At 36.8% G+C, this 23802-nt stretch overlaps 1 protein-coding gene across 1 annotated transcript in view; it reads right to left on the reverse strand.

Annotated features, from left to right (window-relative positions):
- Window positions 1-57: 57 nt before the first annotated feature.
- MAPk-Ak2 (MAP kinase-activated protein kinase 2) overlaps window positions 58-23802 on the reverse strand; it is a 30107-nt gene continuing 6362 nt past the window's right edge. The window contains exons 4-8 of the mRNA XM_022073899.2: window positions 23031-23138; window positions 21088-21186; window positions 19525-19600; window positions 16284-16494; window positions 58-12974 (exon numbers count right to left, since the gene is read on the reverse strand). Of these exons, the coding sequence (XP_021929591.1) occupies window positions 12750-12974; window positions 16284-16494; window positions 19525-19600; window positions 21088-21186; window positions 23031-23138 (719 nt within the window). The 3' untranslated portion in view covers window positions 58-12749. The remainder of the gene's footprint in view (window positions 12975-16283; window positions 16495-19524; window positions 19601-21087; window positions 21187-23030; window positions 23139-23802) is intronic.

Below are 23802 nucleotides of genomic sequence, written 5' to 3' on the forward strand. Positions count from 1 at the left end.
ATTCAATAACCACTATTCTCTGAAAATGCAGAAGTAAAGGAACAATGAAAAAGCAGATGCCCATCCATGACCAATTATTATTACTGGCATCACTTTCATACAACACATTCTACAGGTTTAACTTCCTTCAAACATCAAAAGACCACGTTACTAAGATTGTTCCATAAATATATCATCATGCCAAATAACAAGATTCATCAGTTACAAGAAAATTCTTACAAAAATAACATCATATTGTATTATTTCACAAATTTAACAATGAGAACCACTTAAGTTCAACAGTTAACAATGAAATATGATTCAACTTCTCATTCTATCTTAATCCAAACATTCAATTAAATACCATCCACCAAACAATTATAACTTTGGGCAAAATTATGAAGACTGGCAAAGCAGAGTCCTTCAAAAGCCAACAGCCACTCTGCTAGTCAACAAATTCCCCATCTCTTACGGAACCTGAAGGTTCATTACTGCGTTCACGAGGGCTCACAATTGGTTTGTGCCCTTAACTGGATGAATCAGTTCACAGCATCACATTCAATTTCTCTGAACTTCCATTTTAATACTGTCCTCCCATACATAATAACAAAATAAGATATAATGAAACTTAAAATAGCAACAATTTAAGAGAAAAGCAAAAATAAAATCATCTTCATTTACCATTTTAAAATAAAATATGGAATACAGCATTTGGAACGCAATACAAACGAAGTTCAACCTACGGATGCCATTTTTATAATACTGCAGATTTAAGAGCACTAGCACAATAAATATACAAACTAGGCATTGGGTACGGGGAATTTTTATGAAATGCTGTGACTGACACCAATCCCAAGCACAAATGATCAAAAGAAAATACAGACTGTTACTTCGACTGCATGATATAGCCGGCGCAGAAGTTTTTGGCCGGTGGAATTTTCAAGGGGAAGGCTAGGAGCGAGTCTCTTGTGCAATAGAATAATGCTGACTGCACCGAGGAGCTTATCGGACTCAACGCCTAAACAAAAGAAATACACTGACCGTGCCACCTCAGGTACACAGACTAGGCCCGTCCGCCAGCTTCTCCACCGGCCAAAAACTACTGCGTCGACTATACAAATGAAGTTGGACTTACTATCAAGATATAAATGATAGTGCCTTATCGCTATGTGGATATGAGCTGCCAGTGACCTCTTCAATGCAATGTTCAAAAAACTTTCACGGTATATCAGTGCCAAGTAGCATAATTCTAGAACTGCACATTTTTATACTTTTACCATAATTTAAGGTTCTCTACCAGTGTCCTGTGAGCTTTTACCAAATGCACCATTAGGCTTTGAAGAATTAAATATGCAAATTAAAAATAAAATAATTCTTAATATCTCATTAGTATCCATAATTAAGTATATTTTAGAAATTATTTAAGCATAACAATAAACTTTTATCTGAAATTTGCAAGCAAAGTTATTGACGATGATAGTAACAGTTACTGTTGGTGTTATAGAAATTCATATGGATTCTTCATATGGATGGTTCTTTATCACTCAGTTCTGAAACAAGTTGTGTTGAGTGTAGTGCCGTTTTGTCGGGGAACAATTTTCACTGAAAATAATTATTACAATAATGCCCCTAAAAGGAGACAAATTTGTTAAAAGAAAAATGTACTTAAAAATAGGTGTATTTTTGTTATAAATTTTAGTTTATTTTTGTAAAAAAAATTACCATCAAGTTTGTTCTACTACTTGTTCCATATTTCTAAAAATTTCAACAAAATGAAAGTTAATTTCTTTCAACAGAGGCTGCAGACAGAAATTCTGACAGTAACTCATGTAAGAAAGTTCAATGAAACACAACTTTCCTTAATTTTTATTTTTGAAACTCACTAAAAACCATATGATTTCAAGGCATCAGTAATGAATAATTAAACAAGGTATATTTTCAGACTCTCCATTACCAATATCAGATTTTAAATTAAAGAAACAATTTCACCAAGACCAGAGCATGGCAAAATCTGGCTGCTAGTTCTGTTGACACATGCAGTTCTGGGTATATGTGCGCATGCGTGTCATAACACTTTGTTCTGCAAGGATATAAAATTTATAAAGAAACATCAAGGTTACAAATCAAACATTACATTCACTACCCTGCCAAAAAATTTGATTTTCACTGATAAATGACAATGCTTTTATCATTTGATTCAGCTACATAATCTTATTTTGTGTTAGTCTGTGACAAGTCTTGGCAATGGCAATCAAAAGGGTCATAACTAGCAGTTTTCAATTAACTAAAAGAAAATCCTTTCCTTTGTACCTGTTATGTGCAAAGCGTGCTCATTTTAAAGAAAAACCTTGCATATATACCACACATAAAGAAAACCAAGCTCTTAATGGTTCAAGGCCACATCTGCTGCTTGAATAAAGCTACAATATTGACCTAGAAACCAGGAGGCCAATTTTATTTATGACGTGCTAAATAATTTATGCCAGCATTTCTCAATCTACGGTACGCGAGCAAATGTTGAGTGGTACACGAACTAAGTAAGACGATCAAAAGATAACATTAACATAAATAAGTTTTCCCTGAACGCATTTGGTTAGTGGTACATTTAATGTGTTAAATTAGAATCAGTGGTACGCCAGCGAAAAAGGATGAGAACCCCTAATTTATGCTATCCAAAAAATCCAATAAAGTTAGAGTAAAAAGTTAGCAAGATTCTAGAAACCAAGACAAATATGACTGACTATAACAAAATTACATACTGTTACTTTAATTTGTAACCCTTGTAATCAGTCATATTTTATCAATTGTGTGTTAACCATACAAAAGTGCCAACACAAAACAAGTAATGATAAAATAAAAACTGCCACGTAAATCTGTTCATATATGGTCAGAACACTAGGAATTTATATCACTGTGCCCATGTTTCTGTGGCCTTCAATATTGTGAATGGTAGCAAAGACACCATACAAAAGAGTGTCATATCCAGCTTCTTATAGATTATTTTTCACACAGGTACTTACTTCTCTTACCCCTAAGTTAGTCATTATAGTCGTGACAGTAATTTTGCGTTCATATTATCTTGAATTATGTACATAACCTCAAACCACTTGTATGAAAGTATTTGAAATTTCTCACTGCAATGAAGATGTGGTCAATGGTGGTCATTTGGACTATGATACCATGATTTCCTGTTCCTCTGAGCAGTAGGCAGACACTCAAACATCAAACTTAACAAGGGACAAGGTGGAGGTGATGTAATATATGAAATGGCTTAATATTCTAACTTCTTGTAGACTATCATACCTGGGGGCTGAAGTTCAGTCAGCCGTTTTTTTTAAAAAAGAGAGAGAGAAGAAGAAGAAAAGAAGAAAGAAAGGAAAGAAGAAGAGAAGAAAAAAGAGAGAGAGAGAGAGAAGGTAAGAAAAAAGACGTTAAAATTTGTAATGTAAAATTTCAATACTCGAGCAGTATCCCATTTATAAATTATAAAATACATCCTACACAAAGTGTTCATGCAACTCCAAATTACTTGTTGCCTTATTTTGAAACCACATCGTTGCCAAATGAAAACAATACAAGAATAAATACACAAATTAAACTGCTTCTTAAGCTTTATGAATCTGAGTTAATGGCTTTTCAATCTAATGTATACTTCTGCAAGGGTTTTCATTCAAACAGCAAACACATATCATGCTTATCATATCCAGTTCTATATCTGTTATTAAAAATGAAGTTGTCATGCCAAAGTACTCTGCTTTTTTGACTTTCAAGGTTATGAAGCTAAGCTCCATATAGATTTCAGTGTTGGATGGAGGCTAGTTTTGTCAGTAACACTACTCATATATGAAAAACTAATGTTTTCTTTCACCCAGCAGCTAGTCATCATAATGACAGTTCAGAAGTATGTGTACTTTAAAATACAGTACAAGACTTTAAAACAGTAACCATAAATAATTTAGCATTAGGAGGTAGGCTACTATTATGTAACACTACAAATGTAACAATTTGTCTAATTAATAAATTCTTTCTTCTTGATTACGCCGTCTCCTTTACAGGAGGTTGGCGACATATTATGAACAGGATCCTTCCATCCTTTTCTCGGACTGGGACCTGTTCATATGTTTTTTTAGGCAGGTGATACAGAAGTGGTTTTCCATTGCCTTCTCCTGTGTGTGAATTGTTGGGTAGCCACGGAGAAACCGGGGAAGCCCCGGAGGAAAACTCCGTGTTGCCTAGGCCACAGGCTTGCCCAACACAAATTATAAATTCCGGCACTGCTGGGAATCGATCCCAGGATTACAAGGCCAGCATTATAAATTCTTTAATCTTCAATTATTTCCACTGGCTGGTTAACTGGCAAAGACATAAAAACATTATGCCTTTAATTAATTTTTAATCTGAGAATACAAAATCAGTTTTATATATTCAACACATTTCTTGTGTCAGTATTAAAGAATTTAACCTTTAAGCAATGTCATTTACAATCCTAATGTTCTCCTGGCATTTACTCTCTCAACAAGTTTAAAATGCCATGTAACAGTGACAAAGTATTATTAATTACATTTATATTGTGCTTTTTAACCTAGTAATTAAAAATAAGAACTAGATTACTAAGAATGAATTCATAACCTGTATAAAACGATCTGAAATAACATACCCATAATTGAGCTTAATTAATATGCAGGCAATTCAAAAAGTATCTGTAATTATTCTCTTTCTTTATAATTTATTTGTTCTGAACATTTTGAAATTTACAGGTTTACCACTTTTCTAGTCTCCGTGCTTCTGAGTACATTTAATTAAATGGTTCACAAGTTTTCTTATACATCTTTTTTTAAGCCAGTCATGCAGTTTCCTTTACTTCATCATCATCTGTAAAATGGCAATCTCTCAAAGCCTCCTTCCTGGACAAAATATGAAAATCCGAAGGTGTAGGACCTTGACTGTGTGGTGAGTGGACAACCGCGTCAAATTTAAGTTAATGAAGGGTTTCCTTGGTATGAACAGCAGAATGAGGGCTGCTATCGCCACGCACCCTGTGACGATCTCTATTGAGGTGACATTATCCTCATACTGAGCAGATAAGTGTCTGTGAATTTCAACCAGAGGTCTGCATGGGCCAAAATTTTCAAATTTTCAAATATGTTACCCATAACACAGTTAAGTCTGACCAACTTCTATTCCAGCCTACACGAAGTCCGAACTATTTACAACCTTCCTTGACGATCATGTCATTAATATATTTTTCTTTTAATGCATAAATGTCAGTTATCCTTGAACAAATTATTTAAAGATTGTCTAATAACATCTGAGGTTATTTCAGTATTTGAAACATGGTACAAAGATAATTCATGCAAAATTTGTAGGGTGTTATCTAAAACTATTTCTGGAAGCGGGCAGCTACAAAATCTCCGAGAAAATCACGTTGGTCACATTTGTTTCTGAAGCCTGACAATGTCACGAGCACCAACATTTAATTTGCCATGAAAGTTTTAAATCATACACATTGTTAAAGATAACAAAAACTGGGTATTACTTTTTTTGTTCCAGGGGTTGCCCTTGAATCCAATGGAAAAACTATTCTTAGCTCAAGGAATTAAAAAAGTTGAACCATCCTGGTTTATTCTGAGAACCATGCCAGAACTCTTAAACACTACTGTGGTGTAGTTTAGAACTAACTTATTTCTGCCAGCCAAACTGGATGTTATGTATCCTCTAGAAGCCTGTTAACTAAGAAGAGAATTGTTTTATCTCTCGCTCAAATTTCACAGCAGTACATATTATTCTGCAAGCAGATGTAGCTGTAGAGGCTTCAAACTACTGCACACTGATATGAAGCACAATTTAAAAACAATGATGCAATGCAAAGACTGGTCACTATTTCACTTGAGAACAGAAAAGATTTGGCATCAATAAAAGACAAAATCAACTGACTGAGACAAGATGAGCAGGGGCACCCATGACCACGAATATGACAAAACTAGATAATATATGACACTTCCACTCCAAGGGACATCCAATTGGGGATAACTGACATGTGATAAACAGGAGTGTTTATTAATTACTGGATACTGGGATGACCCGTTCTTCTAGTGCCTGAGCACTGCGGGTCCCAACTTTTCGTTGGCCTGATCTATAGACATTTTGGTAGGACTCCTTGGACGAGGGATCGGCCCATTGTGAGGCCTCTACCCGTACACAGGACAGCACAACACAGAAAAACGCAGACAAACATCCATGGCTTGAGTGGGATTTGAACCCACAGTCCCAGCGACCGCGCGGCACAAGGCCCACGCCTCAGACCGCGCGGCCACTGCGCAGTGTTTATTAATTTGGTGGTGAAATTAAGATGAATTTCTAAATTACTGAATGAAGCCTTCTCCAAATAGTATTCTGATGTCTAACATCTGTCAGTGGATTAAATCATAAAGGGAGGATGATTTTCAAACAATACACCTCCAAGGAACACAAATGGTTCAAAATAAAACTCTTAAACTTATTAATTGTTACAGGGCAGGCAATCAGACGTAAGATAAACTGAATGTCATCGAATCAGCTACCGACAAACAAATGACTGATATGGGAAAATATTAGGTTTAGAAGAAGGGATTACTTGACATCAACGACCTGGGGCATAGATGTGATGTTTGTGTACTGGCAAATATGCATAATCCAAGAAGGTAACTTCTGGGTACCCGTTCTGTAAGTAAAGAGTAAAGGATGTGTTGGCATTCTGAAGCACGACATACCAAATACAAACTCTGATGTGATGTCAGGTGGTGCCAGGAGGCTTCAGAACTAACATTTTACCAAACAAGAATGCAACAGAAAATGACATGCCTTGTGTACCCCAGAAAATGGCTGTGTCAGCCAGAGATGGTTAATACCTGTATTTATTACAAATATTTTGACATAAGAACAAATCTTCACTTTCTGTTATTTCAGGTTTAAATTTACATGTTTTCATTTATGTACTGATGAATTACTTGAACTGTATTAAGATGAAGTATGAAAATTTCTGTCTTCTGGGTTGTTGCGCTGTATAGTCTGGTAGATGTTTACCAACGTTTCAGAGGTCATACTGCCTCCGTCATCAGGGCCCTCAAGACGGAGGCAGTATGACCTCTGAAACGTTGGTTAATATCGACTAGACTACATGGCGCAACAACCCAGATGACAGAAATCTTCATACTCATCGCCCTGATGACGGAGGCAGTGTGACCTCTGAAACGTTGGTTAACATCGACCAGACTACGCAGTGCAACAACCCAGATGACAGAAATCTTCATACTCATCGCCCTGATGACGGAGGCAGTGTGACCTCTGAAACGTTGGTTAACATCGACCAGACTACGCAGTGCAACAACCCAGAAGACAGAAATCTTCATACTCACCGCTGTGAAAACCTCAGATCTTACAAGATGTCACGTATGATGGCGATAATGTCACCCAAGAGAATTTTGCCCCTTTCAACCCTAATCTATCGTAACTAGCTGCAGTGATGAAGCAAAATGTGTGGAGTGCATGCATTTCTCAGTGTTTTGAATGCATCCTCCTAGCTTCTGGTGCAACATACAAAGGCTAGGAACAATGGAGGGTCATCTGTACTGAACAGTTGTGGGTCTTGTAATAAAAGCAAGGAGTTGCAAATTTGGGAGTCCAGTGTTGAAGTGACAAGCAGAACACAGTGTAACAATACGCGTGAAGTTAGCGAAGAGTCAGCAGTGTATTATGACGAGAAGACAACATTTATACCCAGATAATCAGGACTGTGATCTGTGAAGTATCAAACCAGGAAATCAATGATTATGTCACACAATTATGTTAACTGTTCTGACATTCTTTGACTAAATATTAGGATAATAAGCTTGTCATTCCATGTTTTAATTTGTTCATGGCCTACTATTTTATTGGAGTAGGTGAATATGAAACTGGTAAGTGAACTCCATATTTATGTCAACTTATGCAACTAAAATATCCCCAAACTAGAACTGATATTAGCTTTCTCCAGTCAACCCAACTGATCAGGTTGTTCACCTGAAACAATATGTGATTTTTAAAACAAGACAAAGGAAGACGTCGAAGAATAGGCATCAGCTTACAGACTAAGACGTTTAAACAAATTTATATGATTAGATTACACATATCACATCCTAAATAGAAAAAAGCAAAGCCAGTTCTTGTAAAACATTTGAAGATTATGTTTTCCTTAAGAGATACCCCTGAAGACAACCCACTAGAGTTGAAACATGTCGGGCTGTTTTTCAACCGCAGTATCTTGATTATATTTTACATGTGTAAGTTATTAAACATTACCGCAATGAATACTAAATACTAATGCCTACATTCAGTAATGAAGAGAAATTATATACAAATTCAGAAATGATACAAAATATATCATAATTTCATTCTGCTACAAATACAGAATTATAAGATACTGTTATGGAGGGAAGTACAGAACGACAAACCCAACTTTTACACAACTTCCTCAAACTAAACTGTACAGTCCCTTCACCTCAAATTCTCAATACACAACACTAAACTACACTACAGTCACAGCTATGGACTAAAGGAATAATAAGATTATTCTAATCAAGTATTAACTTCTTTCCAACCAAAATATCTTTTAACCCTTTCAGCTACACATTCTTACCTGTATACTTGAGCCAGACATATCAATTATTTTTAAAGGATCTTTAAACTTCATTTAACTCACACATATTCTTTGCTATGCAGGGAAAGTCTAAAGCCCATGGATGACTTCTGCAATGCAAAGAAAAGAACTATATACTGCAAATTTTGCAACAAACATTAAAATTTTACATTATCTTCGGTAGACTTGGATGGTGCGGTACTGTTATGTATAGTTATTTCATACAGAGCACATAAAAATCTTGATGTTTTCCGAGATGCACTTTGCAACATTTTGGCAGGTACTTACGAACTTCTGCCGTGAGAATCTGAATGATTTAGTGGTTTTTCATTTTAGCATCCAGTTGACATCCTCTGCCTTTGTTAGGTTCCTGTTTTGTTGGTAGGAGTAGAGACCCAGCGGATGAAGAAATTGCATCAAAATCAACATGGATTAGTGTCTCACTAATGTCGGTTACGTTGTCAAGAAATGTTTACTTTGGCCTCCTGAGTATGAAGTATAAAAGAGTTGATGAGAAAACACCGAATAACATAAGATAACATGTAAGATTAACAATTTCTTTGGCCACATTAACATCTTCATTTCCAAATTTATTACTGTTCACCATGTTTTTCTTTAGTGCATGGGTTCAGCAACCGTTACAATTTGTTATGCATATACAAATTGGTTTTGATGATGATTATCCGCATAATGCCAGAGGTTATAACACTTTCCAAGTAGTCAGAGAGGCTGCAGATGTCTTCAAATGGGAACAATTTTGGTAAAATATTCGGTGACCCGATTAATCCGATGATTATAAAATGTCTTCTTCATTGACTTCTAACGATGGTTCTGATGGACTTGATTTGGGCATAATATCGATATCAGAATTGCTGCCACTCACAATTTTCTCTTGTTAGTGTTCCAAATCTTTTTGAGTCCATATCTCTTCTTCCGTGGAACTTGCAAACACAAAGGCAATGCTGAAGTCCAGTAACATATATGAACGCTGAGACACAGTTGGCTTGTTACCACATAGACTTAATGAGAGGGGTCATACAAGGGCAAAATACAGGCATACCTCGGAGATATTGCGGGTTCGGTTCCAGACCACCGCAATAAAGCGAGTCACAAATTTTTTGGTTTCCCAGTGCATATAAAAGTTACGTTTACACTATAATGTAGTGTATTAAGTGTGAAATAGCATTATGTCTAAAAAACAATGCAAGATCATTGAGAGAATTGCCAAAATATGACACAGAGACATGAACTGAGCACATGCTGTTGGAAAAATGGCGCCGATAGACTTGCTCGACGCAGGGTTGCCATAAACCTTCAATTTGTAAAAGAACGCAATTTCTGCGAAGCGCAATAAAACGAGGTATGCCTGTACCTGGCATTTGATGATAATGCCTGAAAGTCTAAATTATCCTTCCAGCAACCAATATTCATTCATATTAATCAATTTCAGTATGTCCAATAATTCACATTAAGTCCATGCTGGCAGTATTAAAACCTCATCACTAAACTGACATAATCGTACATTTTGGCAGTGAATGCGTTAACATATCATTCCTTCACATTTATTTGAAATCCAAACCACCACCGCTCATTTTATCCGCAAAGCAATCTAACAACTGAAAGGACGACATCTGAATTCATGACACTCTTAAATGTGCATAAGATGCATGAGAGTCACATATTTTTCACTTAATTTCACATTATAAATATTAATTTACGTGCTGTACAGATAAACAGTATTTTCAGATGTTAACACACTTCACACAAACAAAGATCTTGTCATCTTGTGAACAGAACGAACCCACAGGCACCTCATGTCCACCAACTGGTTTGTATTACAGTTATTTCTATACAATTTTTAAAACATTACTTTTAGGGACACAAGAATTAAATATTTAAACAAATCAATGCTTTTCTGATTTTCCATTCCAGTCAATGACTCTTCATTCTGGTAAACTGACTCACTTAACTCTGTGTTGAAGAACCTGTGTTCAATTAATTACATATATGACAAAAGCATCAACACTGCACAGAATAAAGGAAATTAATCATTCAACAATTGTTCAACTTGCTGGAATGAGGCAGAAATCAAAATTAAAAGCCATTAACCAGAATGGGAGACAATCAAGACACACATTTAAATGAAATACTGGTTAATTCTAAGAGGATCTGCCTAACGTTATATGAAGCAATGTATGTTATCAGGAAGTATAAGACACATCATCAAAACTATGACATGAAAACCTTATGTTGCTGTGGAAATAAAATTCATTATATTTAAAATATCTTCTAATGAAAACTAGAGTAAATTAACAATTCAGATATTTGTCCTGAAGCCAGTCAGGCAGTTCAATGTTCAGTAATTGGTGTTCAAAGAATTCTAAGCTAAATCATATTTTAAAAGTACCTACTAAAAGTTAGATTAATCGTTAATCCTCGCAGAACATACGTATATTTTCAAAATATGCTATACTATGTACATCAGTGTAAATGGACCTAATTTTACTGAAAGATGGTAATAAAACTGACTGCCATGTACTTAAGTGCAATGGTAAATACCCGCGGTACTGACGAACATCATTTTCACCACGAGAACCTTAGTCTCACTGCCACTACTGTCGTTATCACTGCATGACTTAGTACTCGTTTCATAACACTCGAAATTACTTCATAATAATCATTCTGACAACATAAAATGATGGAAAAAGACATATAAACAGTGGAAAGTGAGAAAATTAATTCCAGCAGAATTCCGTTCATCAAGGTTTCTGTTTGGATATAAAACGGAACTCACGACTAAGAAGTACGAGGCCAGTGGTCCAGGCATGTGGCTTCTGTGCAGATCTCCCTGCCACTTCTTATTTTAATTCTCACGTTGAAAAATACAATTGTAATCATAAATTATATAAATTATATTTCTAAGCCACATATATACAAACAGGCAATGTTCAATAACAATGATTCTTCAGTTAAGAGTACACTGAAATCAGTCTACCATACAACTGTCAAGTCCATGACCTTTTATCACCTGAGAACTGCAAAACCAACATTTCTGCTGTAACTTATCTTAAGGATATAATCTCCTTCCTAACATAACCTACGAGCAAATTTGCCTCATGTAAAGTGTGTGTAGGTAGAAGCCTTCAGTCCAGAGAACAGGGCTTCAAGGCCTTCACCATATTACTGTTCCTATTTTGCTATACACAAATTCTGGCAGAATACAACTTGCAAAAATCACTGAAAAGAAGTTGAAGATTTTTGTAGGACATCTCTCTGTCACTATATTAAAGTTCATTCTATTTCTATTCGCACCTACACAACAAAAAGGGTATTTTAGTAGGCAGAGGAGAATCTGCTACAAAGGTACACGAAAACGTGTGTACGGTGAGCGAGCGGACATAAGCACTCGTTCATTGAAAAAAGAATGTAGTACGTATTTAAATTTTTTGATGGGATTCAAAATCACGGAAAAAACCTCATAAAAATGCTTCTTTGGCAACAGGGTGCTTTTGAAAGTAATAAATGCAATCACTCGATAACATTTTCAGAAAATACAAAATAAATTTGACTTAAAAAGGCATTAGAATTAGGCCTATTTTCATACGATTTGCACTTGCATTAAATACGTTTGTACCCTTACCAGCACCTTCGATCAATTTGCAAGAGGCACTGCCAGTTTCAGTGTGACTGTCAAATACTTCAGGAAATACTGAATAGCTTTATTCTCATCCTACCTTATGCACCCCACTTTTAAGTTGCATAGCATTCAGAGAAATTAAAAGATAAAATTATACAATAACACTAATAAATTACATATATTAACTATATAAATAAATGTTTTAAAAGTATACTTTTCATTTGAAGTATCATGTATGTTTCTCATTTCAAGTCTAATGTGTTACACGATAAAATGTATTAACTAGTGAAACATGAAAAGGAATGGCGCAGAATACAGTATGTATCTGCACCATACCCACATTGCAAAATTCAAATCATTTTTAAAACTTTCATACCTTTGACTTCAGTTAACCAAATATTTCTCAGTAATCCCTTCCAGCTGCTTCAACCAGTTCAAGCATCTTCTTCAACGCACAGTAATTGGATTTAACCGTGCAAATTACTGGGCCGGAGCGTCTGTTGGATCCGGAAGCCCACGTTTGCGCCGTTTATTCAACAAAGGATTGTTTGTGTTATCCAAATTCTTAATGTGCACCTGGTCATAGTCAACACGCATGGTAGCCAGTGAACGCGTCATTTCTTCTTGAACCTCAGGCCAGATGTCCTCAGCTTCGCGCAGCATACGGCCTGTATGTAAGGGTGTTTGAGGCACCTCTGTATATTGCTGTAAAGAAACACAAAATATAGTACGTATTTTTAAATTTCAGGATATGGATTATGTTACAAAAAAATCCCATTTGAAACTGAGATCACTAATAATAATTCCTAGACACGAGGATTTAATTTGCTAGTCACATACTAGAGAAAAATATACCAAGTACATATCACAATTACAACTTAACTTCCGTGGTTTCATGCAGAGAACAGGGTAATACGATATTCCATAACTAACTCCTGTTTCATTATTTCAAGTGACTCAGCATCACTAATGCAATGTTACGCTCGGTAGACCATTTGAAGTACTGCCTGTTAGTAGTATGACATTTCTGTAGCGTACATAGAATTCTTTTACAGGAATCTATGAGGCCAATAATCTTCATCTGGTTAAGGCTTACATTTTAACTGTGACAGCTTTGAAAGACAAACCTTATCAAGCGTTAGTTCACTGACTGCTTCAATATCTGTACCAAATATCAATGAAATAAGAGTTGGTGGGTTACATTTCAAAACTATTTGACATTAAATTACCAATTTTAGTTACAAATAAAAATGTTAATTGAAGTTCCTTTATTACTACTTGTTAGCTTCTCATAACATTACATTTATAAAGTATATCCTGTCATACACAAAGAGATAGTTACTAAACAACTACTGAACACAGTCACTTCTCTGTGAAGTCTCCGCTTAATCAAATATTTTTCTTTCTCACTCAAGAATAGCACATGCTGCACCCCTTCTTAAAGTTTTCTTCCTATCTATTTAGTCTGTCCCAGTCTTATTTTATCACTGAATTTTCCCAACTATAAGATAACCTCAAAGGAACCTGCCTCCCACCCCCCAATCACTGTACATTTTTAAGAGAAAATTATGTTGTTAGTTCTTAACACAAGATTATTAGGAAACTTTCTCTAGCAAAAAGATAACCCTTTTTCTACCTCTTCAAAATGACAAATTTTCAGTCTAGAGCAGTGGTATTCAACCTTTATTGTTCGCGTACCCCCCAGATATAATTTCTCTTCAACTTTTTACCCCCAAAGTTGTTGGTGTATAATTCGAGTTATACATAGTATATAATCTAAAATAAATTAAATAAATTACATTACTGATTATTCAGTGTTTATCATAAAATAATATATAATTTTTTTAAATTTCATGTCCCTCCTAAGATGTCTTCGCGTACCCCAGGTTGAATACCACTGGTCTAGAGAATGGTTTTCTGGTGAAAGTTGTACTTAGTATTTATGTTTCTGCAACGTAGCACCTTGGCCCCCAAAAAATGTATTCTTGGATGCCATGGATCTGTTAGTTATTGTTGTACCTCAATACCTTTAATTTAAAATCTGCACCATACACAGTTACGACAAATGAAGAAATTCATGTATCAGGAATCTCAACCTTCCACGTAACAGTCCGTAAGTTATTAAACTTTTGTCCGGTAGGTAACATTATTTGGACTGTGGTCTTCTGGGTTATGCCAGGTAGTTTTATGGGTGGTTACTGACATTTCTGAGGAACTTACAACCTCTGTCTTCAGGTGCCATGACCCAGAAAACAACAACCGAAACTTGTAGTCAAGAAAACCTCAAATCTCAATGGTAAAATTACTATAAACACTAAAAGAATTAGCAGAATTTGAGGATCTCACAGCAGGGAAAACAAAAATGGCTGTCTTCAGAGTTGTAGCGCTGTGTAGTCTGGTAGAAATATACCAACGTTTCAGAGGTCCTTGCTGTTTCCATCATCAGGGGGATGACAGTGCTGAGCCCAGAAGACAGCCAGAGAGTACCTATTTCTGTTTAAAGCTTTCTTTGGTTGAATGGTATCAATGACAGTACATAAAGATTTATGTATTCTTTTGCATCATTATGAAACGTAATTCAAAAGCAGAGCCATGGATTAAAAAACAGAGGAGCAGATAAACAGTGTGTGCGTATTATGGCAGAGAAAATGAAAATGTAACGATTACTGGAGATGGCTGTTTTCTGGGTAGTAGCACTGTGACTATCAGACTACATGGTGCTACAACTCAGAAGACAGACATCTTCAGACTCACTGCCATGAAAACCTCAAATCCCACTAATGATTGCTGCTTTTGAAACACTTTTAATTTGTATGGATATGGGAGGCAGACATACTGGTGTCTTTGCTTAATGTACATATGACGTAAGTAATTAATGGAAGGTGCCGAAAAGCCACATATGGAATATGGACAAAACAAGATTAAGAATAACCAGAATTATGGTGCTGTACAGTTACAGCACGACTAGTCTCAGACTTAGAAGATTAATTTCTATTGCAGGTTGCATAGCCATTTGTTTTCTTTAACAAATAAAAAAACTCCCTATTTAGAATAAAAATAATGTTTAAAAACCACCATCTTACAGTCAGGTCAATATAGTACTTCTGTATCAGCAAGGATGCGTTAAGTCAGTGATGTGCAACTGGTGTTCCGCGGCACACCATGTGCTGCGGAGGCCATCTAGGTGTGCCACGAAATTTTCACCTCATATTATAATTACAATCATAAAGAGATAAATAATTGTTAATCTTGTTTTCTGCTCTGTCCCAGTTTTCATTTTCTTTATTATGATAGCGCAGACTTAGGACAGACACGATCTACTAAATGAAATTGGAAAACAAAAAACCACTTTGCAGCAAAACATGTGTACCTCCCCTTTACTTTTATTGCCACTCTGTGTATTGTTCTGCAATCTACATGTACAAATATAAATAAGTATCTTTAAGTTTAAATATTTACACATAGTTAATAAATTTTGAATCAACCACTAGGAAATATTATATTTTAATTTATTTAAAATAATAAATATATTTAAAATAAATGACATAATAATAAAAATGAATTAGTATAAACATGAAATAGAACATTTTTCGGTTGTGGTTGATTTAGAAGAAGTTGTTGCGGCCAATCAATTCCATATAAGATCTAACCCCCTCCCACGATATGCAAAATGGGGTTGGTGTGCCACAATGACTATTCGACAATATTCAGTGTGCTACGAGTGTAGAAAGGTTGCGCAACACTGCGTCAAGTCAAAATTCAGCTGTTGTTAAGGCTTTGTAATGTAGATTGCAAGGTTTTAGCATGTGGACAGTTTCACTCTGTGACAAGTAGTCTGATTACTCTGCTCTCAGAACTGAGTGGTGTCTGGCCAAATGCTATAAGGCATTTCAAAAATGGTACAACACTACACCCTGAATTTACATGGTGTGCTGAAATACTTCATACTACAGTTCTAGTGTGTAATTGACCTTGTCAGAATAATAAAAATTTAGAAAACCAATGTATTCTTACAGCAATCCATTTGTTACGCATCACTTGTTCAATTGTGAGACGCTGAGTGGGGTCAATGCATAACATTCCTCGAATCAGTTCCTTAGCATCCTGAGCCACATTTTTCCATTCAGGGTCTGGAAAGTCATACTGTCCTGTGCGGATACGCTTTTTCATGCCTGGAGAGATGGCTAGTCCGTGGTTACTGTAGAACGGTGGGAAACCGCACAAACTGTATGTGAAAGGAAACAAAATAACAGGACTAAAACAATGAATTCTAAAGAATAAGGTTAAAGAGGGTGTACTAGTAACTGAGTTACTCCCAAGTTTTTATGGAACTAGCAGGTTTATATAACAGAACTATGTTACTGAATCCTATGCTAGACAACTGCCACCTGCTTTACGGAAAATTTATTTAATCTTTTGCTAGCCCTAATGCTCTAGAGTTCTAAACACTTTAAATCCTCATCCAAGCCTTAACGTTCAAAAACGCTCTCAATCTGAATGCTCATAAGAATGTTAGTTACTGACAAAAACATGAAGTTTCGATGAAGTTGCAAAACTTTCTTGGACTCTCTTGCTTGTGCATAGTACATTCTCCTGACCCCATGATTTATATATAAATAGCAGCATTTATGTCAGCTGAAACTCAAAGCCCTTTTGTCACTAGCTGTAATTCAATGCTGAGTCAAGGCAATGGCATCTACATCTCACATACTGGGTCTGTACAAAATCAGTGTGACAGTGCAATATAAAAGATTTTAGAAAATAATTAAGAAAATTATGGTGCTGTAGCAACATGAAGATGAAGTTCACACCAAAAAATAAAAGAGAAGACAATACAGGGAAATTTTTTAGTGAGAATGCCCAAACTATACAAAGCAAACGTAACGTAAATTAAAACGGAGCCAAACCTGGAACTTTGATAATATTAAATCATTTTAAAAAAAATTCAAGGACTGTACCATAATCTTCTTGTCAGAAGTGATGAAAAAGACTACTTGAATTTATTGTAGACCATTCTGTGAGACGGTAACAGAAGACACCGATAAACTTGCTGCCTTCTCCAAAAAAAATCTGGTGTACCTGAATGGAATTCGGAAGACACCAATGCCAATTAAAGAATAATGGATCTAATAGTGGACAAGGTCCTGACAAGTTTCAAAGATAAATTTTGTATAAAACAGTACAAGACTCAGAAACCAACAAAGTGATTCATAAAGGTCTGGGGTCACATATAGCTCTAATGGTTGTGTGTTACACTGTCAGATCAAGGAAAAAGAGGGACCAGAGATAAGATTAATGCCGAGACAATGAGTGATATTGCAAATAGCAGACAAATATGCAAGAAGGCACTTCAAATTTTTTCAGTAAAACTTGTGATACTTCTTTCTGTGGAATAGCCCATTTAAGAAGGAAAAAACTTGCCCAGTGAATTAAAAATACCAAACTCTCAAACTGTAATGTGGTGATTCATATAAATTACAACATTACAACCACGCAGTGTTATTGCAGTTGAATGGAACAACTAATTGAGATAAGCTCATTCTGATGGACCCCACAGAGTATCCTTCGCTGACACCACGCCTGAAGACAAGGACAGACCCAGTCCTTGAAACACTGTAACTTTATAACATCAGATGATGGACAAAGTCCAAAAACTCAGCAACTGAGATTTTATTACACAATCGTCAGAACCCTTCAGAATAGAGTATTTTTGATTATGCGTTTTTCAATTAGTGTGTGTCTTCTCTCCCTGTATGTGGATAAAGACTAACTGGGGAATACTTACTAAAGGCAAACAACACATGGTCTTTGCCCGTATTGTGTTCGTCTGCACTCGCAGTACTGAATGAAGAGCCAGCAGCCCACTATATATGAACAAATAATAATTCAAGACAATAGCTCAGTCAGTATAGTGACTAGCTACGGGATGGACGACAGGGGTTCAATCCCCAACGGGAGCAGAGAATGTTTCCTCTAGTCTCTGTGTCCAGACCGGCTCTGGGGCCCACCTATCCTCCTATCCAATGGGTATCGGGGTCCTTTCCCGGGGGTAAAGCGTGGCCGGGGCATGATGCTGACCACTCACCCCCATCTAGTGACGAGGTCAAGAAAGAGTAGGAGCTATACCTCCACTCCCCCAAAAGACCTACATCAGTGGTCCCCAACGCGGTACCCGCGGGCGCCATGGCGCCTGCCAAGGCCTTTTTTGGGTGCCCACATTGTTACGGAAAGAGGTTATACTGAATAAAGAAGGCCGTTCAACCACGAACATTATAAAATCAAAGCGCAGATCTCGACTTACTGATGCCCATCTTGACGATTGTTTGTGAGCAGCAACATCATCCTACACTCCCAAATTTGAAAAACTGGCCGATGAAATGCAGCGCCAAACATCATCACACTAACTTCCCACTTGAGTAATAATAATTGTACTTATAAAACTACGTATTTTTGATTGCATGGTTTCTTGTATCATTAAACGTCGTGTTGTTTTGTGTCCATATCTTATTTGTCCAGAGAAAAGAAAATTTGGCTTTGTTAATTGGTTGGGACCACTGACCTACATGATGCGTAGCAGGACAGCAGAAAAAAAAAATTCAAGACAATGACCTCAACAGCAGTAGCGCAATAGCAGTAATGACCAGTGAAAACTGTATAAGTGAAGGTTTGTTAGCAGCGGCATTATTTTTGGAAGACATAATACCAAGGCCAACCTGAAATTCTATTCAATGTACATGTATAGGAACAAAACAGAAAATATTCCTTGTGCAACATTACTACTGCACTGACTGTAACTCATCTTTATTTGAAGTGAATGTATATGGACCACAGCTACTCAAACTAGTAATTCTTTTCCATTCACTAAGTTCACTAGCCAAAAGCACCTGTGCCTGATTTTACATACTTTTAATTGTACACACAAAAAGGGTCTGTTACGCCTAAATCATGTGTCCAACCAACAGCAATTTAATAAATCACATGAGAATATTTCATTCACTCTCTTCATATGTCATGGACTGCATTTTATACATGCAACATCTCTTAACGTATTTTACTTCCTGAAGATGGCTGTCTTCTGGTTTGTTGCACCATGTAGTCTGGTAGAAGACAACATACCACAACAACCCAGAAGACAGGCATCTTCATATGTGCGGCTACGAGAACCTGAAATTTTACTTCCTCATTTTATACCATTTCACGTAACAGTCATGTAACCATGCACACTCTGAATTAATCATGAAAACACAATACGTACAGAATATACATAATGACTCCCAGTGACCAGATGTCGCAACTCTTGTCATACTTCTCTGGACCAAGAACTTCTGGTGCTGAAAAGGCGAGGCATTATCAATAAATCCAAACTGTCAATATCTGTACAGTGAATCACCTTAATTACAAAGTTTTCCAAAGTTAACACTGCTTTAAAATGTTATAATACTGTAACATTGTTAAAAATCTCTGGCTACAGCTTAGATAAAACGAATCTGAAAAACCTTAACCATTTGATATGAGTTACTGTACATAGAACTTGTTTTTATATTGTTCTTACATAAGCGGTGCGATCGGAAAGTTTCAAGACTGTGTCAATAGAGGGCGAACCGGATGTAGTACGAGCTTCTGCCGCTAGGGGGTGCGGCCTACATTCAAAGTGAATCAGTGTGCCAGCCGGCATCATCGAATTAGCATTTGTTTCTTAGTTACGGGCGTTTTGGTAGTGCATTACACCGACCCTCCTGCGATTTCGGAATGGCGGATTTTCATGAACAAATCAAATTTTGCCAAAGACTCGCCAAAACGGCTACGGAAACCTATGAAATGCTAAAGCAAGCATTTGGGGAGTCCGCAATGGGTCGTGCACAAACTTTGGTGTGGCATTCACGTTTTAAAAATGGCTGAACCTCTGTCGATGATGACGAGCGTTCTGGACGACCATCTTCGAGCACAACGCCCGAAAATGTTACGAAGATTCGGCAGGCCATTCACGAAGATCGACGTCGTACCATCAACGACTTGTGCGACATTGTTGGGATAGGCTATGGGACCTGTCAGCTGATTCTAAAGGAACAACTCCACATGCGATGCATCATGACAACGCGCCAGCGCACACCGCCCTCAAAGTTCGGCAGTTTTTGGCCTCAAACACCATGGCGGTCATCCCGCACCCTCCTTATTCGCCGTGTGACTTCTTCCTCTTCCCAAAGATGAAAATTCAGCTAAAGGGAAGGAGATTTGAGACGATAGAAGAGATTCAGGCAGAATCGCAGATGGTGCTCGACAGGCTGACAAAGAAAGATTTCCAGGGATGCTTCCAGGCTTGGCAGCGGCACTGGGATCGTTGTGTTCACTCCCAGGGGAACTACTCCGAGGGTGATGGATGAATTTAATACCCGAGATAAGTGTACGGTTTTTTTTTTAAATATAGGCGCAGTCTTGAAACTTTCCGATCGCACCTCGTACATCTGTGACAATGGTGGTCTGTTGGAATATATGCTGTGAAGAGAAATTTTCTAGGAGACAAGTATCAATGTAATAACAGCTGTTACAAAGAATATAAATTTGTCACACTTTGTTCTGTACAACTTCAGAATGAGACAGTACCTTCAATGAGGCACTAAACAGACGCAGGTCAATAAAAACTTCCTCATTCAGTGTGTTATTCCTTAAAAAATGTACACCATGCATACAACCTCCTACAACTGCTTATCCTCATTAAAGGCAATTCATTCTCCCTAACTCCTAACTAGAAAATTCTGTCAAAAGTAAAGTTTATTAAAAGAAACACTGCTGTAAAGCAGAATATGTAAGACACACTCACCAACATAGTACGGAGTGTAACACGGTGTCTGCAGTGTGTCCTTTGAGAAAGTTTCTTTTGCAAATCCGAAGTCTGTGAGTTTTAAAATTCCTGTCTGGTCTGTAAGAAATCGAACAAAATAAAAAACATAGACTGAAAAACTATAAAACAAAAGTCCTTGTGTATTTAAGGTCTGTAAACATTGAAAATCTGTGAATCATTGTACCATCCTAAATAACAAAAATAACCTGGCCAAGAAATTCAAATGCATGGACAGGATCATCGGGGAAGGGAAAGAGATTAAGTTCCATACTAACATGAACAGAGAGAAATGGGTTCTCTCTGAGCAGGTCAAGTTTTATGATTTGAGGTTCTCACAGCGGCGAGTCCAAAGATGGCCGTCTTCTGGGTTGTGATGCCGTGAAGTCTGGTAGAAATTTACCAACATTTCAGAGGTCCTCCATCATCAAGGTGAGGGCAAGGACTCATCGCCCTGATGACGGAGGCAGCAAAGAGCTCTGAAACGTTAGAAAACTTCTACCAGACTACATGGCACTATACTTCAGAGTACTTCAAATCCTACCAAGTAATTTTGATTATCCCATTTTAATAGACCTCACATATTAGGTGCCTCCTTCACTACACCTGATAGATCTAATACAACTAAAGAGATAGCCATCTTTGGTCAAGTTTTATATACACCCTGCATATTCAAGAACTAACCACAAGTAGACAGTGCTAGGGTCACACAGCTTATAAGTTTTTAATTCCAAATGCTGTTATTATGAGAACGATGTATTGTTTGAAAAACAGACAACCCTTCCAAAGTTTAAGTGGTTCATTAATCAGTATGCCCTGATTTAGTTAGTTACTTACAATTTTAAAAAGTTTTTGTGGTACTTGAAAATTATTGATTCACTGTCATTGAAACACAAAAATTTACAAACTAGTTTCAATCTGTCTCTCATTACAACGCCTTCATATCACGGTGTGGAAATTAACATTTTTGTGGTGAAATATGATCTCAGAGTAGGATTCTGAATAATTCCCACAAAGCATAAAGAGACTCAGTACAATACACAGGTTCCATGCACTAGCAGGTGCTCAGCGTACCTACGGATCTCTTCAACAGTTATACGTTCTCTGTTCAAAACAACTTAAAAACAATTTCTGTAACTGTTCATGTCCTCTCAGTCCCGCGTCATAGCCGCGCGGTCTGAGGCGTCATGCTTTGGACCGGCGATACGGAATGCGTGCTGGTTCGAGTCTCGGGGGAGAAGAAATTTTCTCATGAGCTTTCGACCAGTGTATGGGACCGGTGCCAACCCAGCATCATGAGGAAATTGGGGAGCTACAATGGGTAGCGTAATCCGGTCATGAAAACTAGCAATGGCTGGGGGTTCATCGTGCTGACCATACGTCACCCTATATCTGGTTGGATGATCGTTCACCTCTGCTTAGGCATGTGAACATGAGGCTAGCAGTCAAGCTAGTCGGCTTTGGCTCTCTGGAGCTGTTACGCCACGGATTTAATTTAATTTTTTTTAGTTCATGTTCTCATATAAACATTTTCATCAACATCACTGTTCACCACATCAAGAAGGGCACAAGCATCCAATTAACTGTCACTATCAAACTCTGAATCTGATAAACTTTCTTCGGATTCACAGACAGGTAAATATTTTCCCACTTTATCATTAGACAGAACAGCTGACTGCTTCCTGTTAGTAGAGGAAATGGCTTCTATCCACTAATTGTGTAAAGTATTATCTATGTAGGCAAGGGGACTGTACAATGGAAGTATTCATATACAGAAGTGTTACTGTTGCTAAGTCTTTCATTATTCTCGATGGGTCAAGATCTAGTTGTAAAAACTATAAGCCATTTGTTGTGGTAACAAATACCCAGTGAACACAACTCAACAAGGGAACTCATTTTCCAGCTGAAGAAGCATTTTGCCTTACCTGGTTTTGTATACAGGAGGTTTTCAGGTTTAAGATCTCGATGAGCAATGTTCATATCGTGTAAATACTTCACAGCAAGACATATTTCACGCATAATTTGTGCAGCCTCTGAAACCGATAAGAATTTACTTGCTAATTTGCAATCTGAAAAATTCATCACCTTTCACCATGGTCTAGCGTTTGTGTCCCTTATGGACCAACATAATAAGTAAATTTAATATCTGACAATAAGACACACACAGCTAGACTGGTGGCATATACTTGTACAACCATCAAAACAAATGGTAAATAAAATTATGTGTACATATGGTATAAAAAATTTATGAATGTCAAGTCAAATCTTAATGTTCACTGAAACCTTTTTATACAACACGATGTATCTCCATAAATGAAGTATACATCTCATAAATTATTATGAAGTAAACAGCTGTAGGCCTAGGCATAAACATCTTTATAAATGTGACAAACTTGCATTCATGTATGGATTCAAATATCTGGCATTTTCTTGAAATACTGTGCACAGAATCAAAGGACTCAGAACTTTAACTAGTATTAAGAAGTGTTAGATAAATATAAATTTTAAAAAAATACTACATCATCTTTATATGCTAATCAGTGATGTCAGACAATCAAAAATTTCAATGAGATATCAAAATATACAATGTAGGATTTGAGGATTTCACAGCAGTGAGTTTGAAGATGGCTGTCTTCTGGGTTGTTGCGTGGTGTAGTCTGGAAGATTACTGATGTTTTAGAAGTCCATGCTGCCTCC

The sequence above is a fragment of the Zootermopsis nevadensis genome, unplaced genomic scaffold (assembly GCF_977971745.1).
Source record: "Zootermopsis nevadensis isolate Lab colony 2312 unplaced genomic scaffold, Znev_1.0 Znev_ptg000023l, whole genome shotgun sequence".
NCBI classification, from domain to species: Eukaryota; Metazoa; Arthropoda; class Insecta; order Blattodea; family Termopsidae; genus Zootermopsis; species Zootermopsis nevadensis.